Source organism: Erigeron canadensis, chromosome 7 (genome assembly GCF_010389155.1).
Source record: "Erigeron canadensis isolate Cc75 chromosome 7, C_canadensis_v1, whole genome shotgun sequence".
Lineage (NCBI taxonomy): Eukaryota > Viridiplantae > Streptophyta > Magnoliopsida > Asterales > Asteraceae > Erigeron > Erigeron canadensis.
In genome coordinates this window covers 19,218,036-19,226,934 of record NC_057767.1, presented here as the reverse complement: position 1 = coordinate 19,226,934, position 8,899 = coordinate 19,218,036, and the positions used below count along the sequence as shown (strand labels likewise).

The window sequence follows — 8,899 nt, the reverse complement described above, 5'->3', positions numbered from 1 at the left end:
AGATTGTAATTAAGAAAAACAATTTGGAAACCCTCTAGAATCTTCTGGGGGGGGGGGGGGGGGGGGAGGGACAGCCAAAACAAGGAGGAAAAGGGTTTTCCAAACCCTAAACTTGATCATCAAGTTAACCTAATCCTATAAATAGAAGCCTAGGTTAATTGTTTTTCACACACAATTCACAAGGTTTTCAAAAACCCTAAATCTTTCTCTATCTCTCTCTCTCTCTCTCGGTTCTAAGGGCCGAAAATCATAACCCTTTAGGGTTCTTGGTGGTTCGACCAAAGCAAGCAAAGGAGAAGCCAATCGTTGTCGGTTCGTGATCAAGTACTAGCACGAATAAATTCTAGTGTCGTGTGTGCAAACGTAGAAAGGTTTTACTTTAAACAATTTCATAAAGTTTCTTACTTTATCATCTTCAATTAAAGGTATATGCTATCTCTTTTGATTAAATAATTAACTACATAGTTTTAACCTTCTGCTGCGTGTTTTGTGATTTAATATGATAATTTGTTATATAACCCAACAGTTACAAAGTTTTATTTGAGAATTTTGTTGGTATTTCATTGTCTTTCACCCTTTCTCCTATCTTGATGCAGGTTTTGTTCAAAATTCACAAAATAGGCTTTTTTTTACTATTATTATTTTTCTTCATTTTAATCGGGTCTTCTTCATGTTCATTTTTCTCCATTCTTAACTAGGGCTCTCATAGCCCAACTATCATTCACAAGTTTGAGGTATGTTTTATTCTTAACTAGGGCTCTCATAGCCCAACTATCATTCACAAGTTTGAGGTATGTTTTAAGCTAATGATGTTAGAATGAGTTTGTTAGATTATTATGTTGTATAAGTTCATTTTATGGTTTTTAGGTGTCACTTTACTTGTAATTGTTTAAGTTTCTAGTGTATCTAGACTTAGCAATTATTTTGTTCATTTGTATTCTTGTAAGTCAAGTTGTAATATCGACCATGTATTCATCGTTTAATCAATGATACATATAATTAGACTTGCCTAGATTCCTTGCATTTGAACTTGTTATTGTTATTTACTTTGTCTTTACTTTCTGTCTAGTTAATTAAAATACAAGTTGTGCATTCGTGTACTGTCAAAAGTTTAAAAGTTTAGCCATGATGTGTTTATGCCACTGTGAAAATTTTTAATTCTATTATTTGCAAGTTATATATCAACGAAAAATATGGATAAAAAGGGGCTATCTTTTAATTCAGATCAAATTTCAAATAAAGTAAACGATGTTTTTGTACGGTTGAATTTCGCTCACATAACCATAAGAATTTACGGCGTGTGAACAATTCATCAAGATCATCCTATTCTAAGACCCGTCCTTATAAGACGTTTTCCCGACGTCCGCCGCGCGGCGTGGTACCACCGCTATTAGCACCGCAGCGTCTTGGCCTGCGTCTTGTTTGTTTCTCTCAATTCTAGACGAGCGGCAAAGGTGAGTGTGGGTCCCGAAATGGAGATTAGCCATTGCCAAAATAAAAAAAAACATTTTTTAAATCAAAATTTAAAACCAACAATTTTTTATTTTTTTTTTAATTTCTTACTCCTATTTAAACCTCATTTACACTACCATTTCAAAACACAACAATCTAAACATATCCATTCTTATAACTATTAAAGCATTTCCATCACACACTACTACCAAAAATGTCTGATTCATTATCATCATCCTCTAGTGACGATTACATATCAAACGATTACGAAGTACTCAATAATGTTTTTACGCAAATAAATGTTATTTCCAATCCCCTAGCCATAGGTGCGTGTCTTAACGTTATCTTTGACGAAGAAGAAAACCAACACCAAGAAGCGTCAAGTTCTACAAGACCCAAGTTTACTAGAAGGGTGATCTCGCGAGATCACGTGGGTACCGCAAAACTTTTATACGATCATTACTTTGCGCCAGAACCATCTTACCCACCTGATATGATCCGTAGAAGGTTCTGAATGCGAAAGGAAATGTTTCTGCGCATAGTGGGAGACATAAACTCCTTTGAAAGCAGTGAACCGCTACCAAAACACTTTCAGTTCTTCCATAAAGGCGCGACAGATGCTACTGGTCGTCTTGGTTTCAACATTTTCCAAAAATGTACTTCTGCTATACGCCAGTTAAGGCTGATGCTTTAGATGAGTACTTGCAGATGGCTCAAGATACGGGCTACCAGATTTTAGATGCTTTCTGTAAATGTGTGATACACCTTTATCAACAGGAGTACTTGAGAAGGCCAAAAGAAGCCAATATCGTGCGGTTAACTGCCAAACATGAGCAGGTTCATGGTTTTCCGGGAATGCTTGGTAGCATAGATTGCATGCATTGGGGTTGGAGGAACTATCCAGTGGCATGGCAAGGGCAGTACACCCGGGGCAACAAGGGACATCTAACAATCATGCTTGAAGCGGTTGCTTCATATGATTTGTGGATCTGGCATGCCTACTTTGGCCCTGCTGGTTCGAACAACGACATCAACGAGTCAGATTTGTTCGACGATTTGCTACAAGACAGGGCTCTTAAAGTAGAGTTTTCAGTTAATGGGGAGCAGTTTACAAAGGGATATTACCTAGCAGATGGTATTTATCCAGAATGGGCTACTCTTGTTAAGTCATTCAAGTGCCCGATGGACCCGAAAACCACCAAGTTCAAAAGATACCAAGAAGCTGCAAGAAAGGATGTCGAGCGAGCATTTGGGGTTCTTCAAGGTCGTTGGCAGATTATTGAACAATACGCGCGGCCATACAGTACCAACAAGATAAAACGGATCATTTTATGTTGTGTGATTCTGCACAACATTATCGTTGAAGATAACGGGCGTGCAATTACAGAGTTTGAATAAGAGTTGATAGATAATACTACACTCCCAACCCATACGTGGACTGAAAGGTGTTCAACGCAGCTTCGTATGTACTGGGAGCTTCGCGATAGAATGGCTCACCCACAACTCGGCAATGCTCTGATCGAACATGTTTGGAACCTCTCGGAACACGGCCGTCAACGTTGATGTCTAGTTTTTAATTTGCTAATAATGTCGTTTTTCATAATTTATTTACTTTATGTTTTTTAGTGTAATGTTTAACTTTATAATAAATGTAATGTGTTTTATTAATTTTGTGTAAAAGAAAAATGGAATAATTAAGTAATAGATGAATAGTGGAAGAAGTGGGTAGTATAAGGAAGGAAGTTTTCTTGGGGTGTTCTTGGAAAGAGAAAACTGATGAATAGTAGAAGAAGTGGGTAAGAAGTGGGGAAAAAACGACTCCTATAAGGAGAGGCCTATAGGTGCAAGAGTTTGAATTACCAGGAATGAGGCTGAGCTATCACGAGGAGTTAAGGTGCCAACTTCCATCTAATATTTTTTAGTGCATACTTGAACTTAAGGTGGCTCTTTCAACCCATTTACTTTATGAGTGGGTCAATTTGGATTATACCAGATTATATGGGTCGAACGGATTAAGAGTCGACTGAAGTGTATTTTTGATTCATACCACCAAGTAAATTGCTTTGTTTGTCATTGTCGTTATTTTTTGTACTCATATTTCACATGTTGATAATTTACATTTTGTTGCAACTAGACCCTTTACCCGTTGGATTGAGATCCTCTAAATTTATTTATAATTTTACTGGTGAAGTTGTTAATCATAACCCTTAAATTAAAATCCAGGGTCTTTGAATCTTGATCTTTAATTTAAATCCAAATGTCAAGATGCTTTCAACTTTACTAAAAAAAGTTGAAAACAACTTTAGATAATCCCCATCCATACCTGTTCTACCCATTATGCTTTTTTATAATTGTTCCCTCAGGAGAATTCATGACTCTTCAAAATGTCAATCCATTAGTTATCGGCAAATTTGCATGTAAATGTAACGAGCTTTCGTATCAACATTTAAGTCCTCATACATCCAACAACATTTCCGGCTTTTATTTGGCGCCTGGTGACCCGACCAGTTTTTTAGTAAAATGACCACACTTTTTGCAGCGAGGGTCGCTGCAAAAAGTCAGTGTACGAAACCGTACACTGTGGACCATCAAGTCAACAGTGTACACACGGTTCTATATATGGAAACAATTAGCGTCCGAAAGTTTAACTATCGTTTTCAATTTCTTTCTATTTGTTCTTTCTATTTCTATATCATTGTTCTTTCATTCACAATCTTTAGTATTATTATTATAAGTTTTAAATTTTTATATATATTATTGTTTTCATCCGAAAGTTTAACTATCGTTTTCAATTTCTTTCTATTTTGTTCTTTCTATTTCTATATCATTGTTCTTTCACAATCTTCAGTATTATTATTATCAGTTTTAAATATATATATATATATATTATTGTTTTCATTTATATATATAGATATAGATATATAGATATACATTAGATTTTCAATATACTATAAATTGTAGATTTTTAGTATTATTATTATAGTTTATCAATATTTCAGATGGATTTTGAAAGTATATGGGGTGAAATGGGTGCGGAAGGTTTTGAGCTTCACTTAGAAGAACCTGATGAAGAATTTGACATACCAGAGGCGGCCCCTCATTTTGACTACGACGCTAGGGTTTTTCACACCGATCAGGTATCTTTGTTAACTTTAAAAAAAACTAATTTAGGCAAATATCATTATTATTTTATATTTTAGTAGTATTTAATATGTGTTTTTTTGTTAAATTTATTGCATATTTAAAATGTTAGATATTTATTAGTATACAAATTAATGATAATTTTTAAAAAAAAACTAATTTAGGAAATATCATTAGAATATTTATATTTTAGTACTATTTAATTTGTGTTTCGTTGTTATATTTATTGCAATTTTAAAATGTTAGATATTTATTAGTATACAAATTAATGATAATTTTTATAAAAAAAACTAATCTATGCAAATATCATTAAAATATTTATATTTTAGTACTATTTAGTTTGTGTTTCGTTGTTAAATTTATTGCAATTTTAAAATGTTAGATTTTGCATATTTAAAATGTTAGATATTTATTATTATACAAATTAATGATAATTTGTTAAAAAAAACTAATTTAGGCAAATATCATTAAAATATTTATATTTTAGTACTATTTAATTTGTGTTTCGTTGTTATATTTATTGCAATTTTAAGATGTTAGATATTGCATATTTAAAATGTTAGATATTTATTAGTATACAAATTAACGATAATTTGTTAAAAAAAACTAATTTAAAATGTTAGATATTGCATATTTAAAATGGGAGCTGATTTGCTCAAGGTAATAATTACTCTGCACAAGGAAAATATTATCAAATGACTTTAATACCCCTATTTTTAATTTTACTAAACCCCCTATTACTTGTAAATTTTTACCGTAATTTTGTATAAATATATTGTTAGTCCAAAAACTAAATATTGCTAGAATATAACAAATTTATCCGTTTTTCATTTTATTGATAAGACATGTATTATGTTTGAGAAATATTATTAGAATATTTATATTTTAGTACTATTTAACTTGTGTTTCGTTGTTATATTTATTGCATATTTAAAATGTTAGATATTTATAAGTATACAATTTAATGATAATTTTTATAAAAAAAAACTAATTTAGGTGTTCGATTCACACGAAGAATTGTTCAACTGGGCCAAAAGTACAGGATTGCAGCTTGGTTATGTGTTAATCAAACGACGAACAAATTCCAACTTAGCTGGTGTAAAAAATAAAGTGACGATAGTCTGTAATCTTTCTGGAAAAATGGATGATAGGATAAGCGGCCTCGTTAAAAAGACACTTTAGTGTCTGTGCCCCTTTAGATTAATCGGTCGTTTAACTGATGATGGTTGGAGGATATCCGTTGTAGACGACACACATAATCACTATCCAGCTGAGAATCTGGAGGGTTACGCGTACGCAAGAAGGTTGACTGAAGAGGAGAGATTATTTCTGGAAGAAGAATATCATCGTGGTAGTACGCCCCGTAGGATGTTAAAGCTATTGAAAGAAAAATTTCCAGGAAACTTGACCCGCAGTGATGACATTTACAATTTCCAAAAAGCTATGTGGAAGAAGGCGGCCGAAAAACATGGGAACACTCCAATGTAGGTATATCATATCAAATTTACATATCTTTTTATTTATTTACTATGATAGAGTATCTGAAACGACATGTGTACGCCATATTGTTCAAACGAAACAGGTTATGTTCAGTTTGCTTAAGGAGCATAATTACTTGTATTATCATACAACAAACAGTGTATCTGGTCGGTTGGAGAATCTGTTTTTTATACATCCGACAGCATTTAAATTGTGGCGTGCATTTCCTTATGTTATCCAAATAGACGCCACGTACAAAACGAATATGTACAACATGCCATTGGTCGAGATCGTTGGTGTCACTCCAACAAACAGGACCTTTAGCATATCATATGCGTTTATCATAAGCGAACAAGAGCATAATTATAGATGGGTGTTGGAGTGTTTGAAGTCGACGTTAGGTGAAAGCTTTGCTGTGCGTGTCGTACTCACGGACCGGGATCTGGCGCTAATGAAAGCATGCAAAACCGTTATGCCTGAAGCATACCATTTACTGTGTAGAGTGCACATATGGAGGAACATAGACAAATTTAGCATGCCATCGTTAAAAGGGGAAGGGAAATGGGGGCCTTTTTACGGATGGTGGAAAAAACTTTACGAGTCCCGCACACTAGAAGAGTACACCAACAATTTATCATATTTAAAAGAGAAGATGGGTCCCCGTTTAGAAAGTAAGTGAGTAAGTTTTTTTTTTTCCTAATTTTTGGTAAATCACATATACCCACACAAGCTAATCACATGTTAAATTGACAGAGGTTTACAAGTACTTGCAGAAGGAGTGGCTTTCCCCATACAAGGAAAAGTTTGTGTCCTTTTGGGTGGATCAACACCTCAACTACCGTAATTACACTACCAACAGAGTTGAGGCTGAGCATTCACTCCTCAAGTCCGAGTTACAGGGGAGATGTACATTTCAACGAATAATTCAGTGTGTTAACGATGTCCTCCTCGGACAAGATACAGAAATCAAGGGCCAACTGGAAGAAAGCAGGATTTATAGAGCTGGTAAACATAACTACCCATGTTTGAAAGACCTGCTTTGTGTTGTATCTGTGACAGCTCTTGATATAATGGTCGATGAAATAAAACGATTAAAAAATGAGATCGGAAAAGACTTGAGAAAATGCGGGTGTAAGGTGTGGACTAGTTGTGGCGTTCCATGTGCCTGCCGTCTAGCTGCGTACATGCATTGCAGTAAGTTTATTGAAATATAGGCAATTGCTTTTCTTTATTTGCTAAATGCACAAATATTGTAATTATTTTTTGTCAAAAATGTAGACAAACGTGTTGAGGTGCATACCATAAATGACTTTTGGAGAAAGCTAGACCTGACACCGTCGACATGCCTTCCGAACAACGATCATCGAAAAGACTCTGACGATGACGAAGCTATCGACCAATTAGTAGAGGATGTTAAAGTCCAGTTTAAGGATCAACCGAAGTCAAATCGCAAAAACTGGATTTCTAAATTAAAAGACATCGTCTATCCGGGGAGAACGAAAATCAAGGACCCGTCTGTTATTAAAAATAAACGTGGAAGACCAATCGGGTCAAAGAAAAATATACCTTAAGTATGTCGGATCATAATTCGAACTACATTTAATTAATTGAAATTTTTTTTTTTTTGGTAATTGCCCCCTATTTGTTAGTATACTTGTAAGTGTAATCTGTTATTAAAATTTTTTTTTTGCAGGCGCCCGAACAAAACAGACCAGCGACAAACACAGCACCCTCGGGTCTTCAAAAATCCAGGTCGGTTCAATTCTCCGATCAATTTTTGCAGCCGTCATGTGCATTTGGAGAAGGCCAATATGCGAGACACAGTGAATACGTGAGCAACCAATCACGTTTTTTTGAAGAAAGGGAAAGTCAACCACAATCACCTGAAAGTCGTAGACAGAGTGATTATGTGGGCACCGGTTCATTTTTCGCGGAAACACCATCACGTTTCTTCAATGAAAATGAAAGCCATGCACAATCACCTGAAAGTCGGAGACAGAGTGATTATGTAGGCACCAGTTCTGTTTTCGCGGAAACACCATCACGTTTCTTCAATGAAACTGAAAGCCAGCCCGAATGGGGTCAGATTGGGAGACAAAGTAATTATGTGGGCCTATCAATGAACGTGCCAGACAATGTAGACGAACCATATAACAAAGTATTATGGGGTCAAAGTGGTAGGCAAAGTGGGTATGTGGGTTATGAGTTTAACATCCCGGGAAATACAGATTCCTTTGGCGAACCTTATAACAAACTATACTAGGGACAAAGTGGCAGACATAGTTCGTATGTGGGTAGCGATTCACGTTTCGCAGACACACAAAGTTATTTCGGAGACCAGAATAACCAGACACAAGAAGAAACATATAGCTTTGTTGATCAATTATTCTCGACACCCATTACACAGAATACACAAAATCCCCAGAACAACCCTGAACCGTTTACACACAAATTTTTCCCGAGTGAGTCAACATCGTTTGACATGAGTCATTACCTAGGCCAGCTCCCTAAGTTCTTCAAAGATACGTTGTCAATATAAAAAATGTACAGTCTGATGGTAACTGTGGGTTTCGGGCACTGGCTGTTGCTTTGGGTGAAAACGAGCAAAAATTCGAGTGGATTTGCAAACTAATGCTAGAGGAGTATGAGTCCAGGCGCGGATACTATGAGGGTGCATTCCCTGGTGACGCTAAACACATACACACTTTGCTATCAATATCTTATCCGAATGGTCGCCCACACGATTACTGGATGATGAATCCATATTGCGCTATGCTTCTGACTAATGCGTTGGGGGTAATAATTATCTGTTTAAGTTTAGAGGAGA

General features: G+C 35.4%; 1 protein-coding gene across 1 annotated transcript; it reads left to right on the top strand.

The window, feature by feature from the left end:
* Nucleotides 1-2,106: 2,106 nt before the first annotated feature.
* LOC122609053 (protein ALP1-like) lies at nt 2,107-2,850 on the top strand. Its single transcript, XM_043782115.1, has one exon. It carries the CDS (start codon nt 2,107-2,109, stop codon nt 2,848-2,850), a length of 744 nt encoding a protein of 247 aa, XP_043638050.1.
* Nucleotides 2,851-8,899: the final 6,049 nt, after the last annotated feature.

Excerpts from the sequence above, each read along its gene's own strand:
- LOC122609053 (XM_043782115.1), top strand. The coding sequence starts at position 2,107 with ATGTACTTCTGCTATACGCCAGTTAAGGCTGATGCTTTAGATGAGTAC.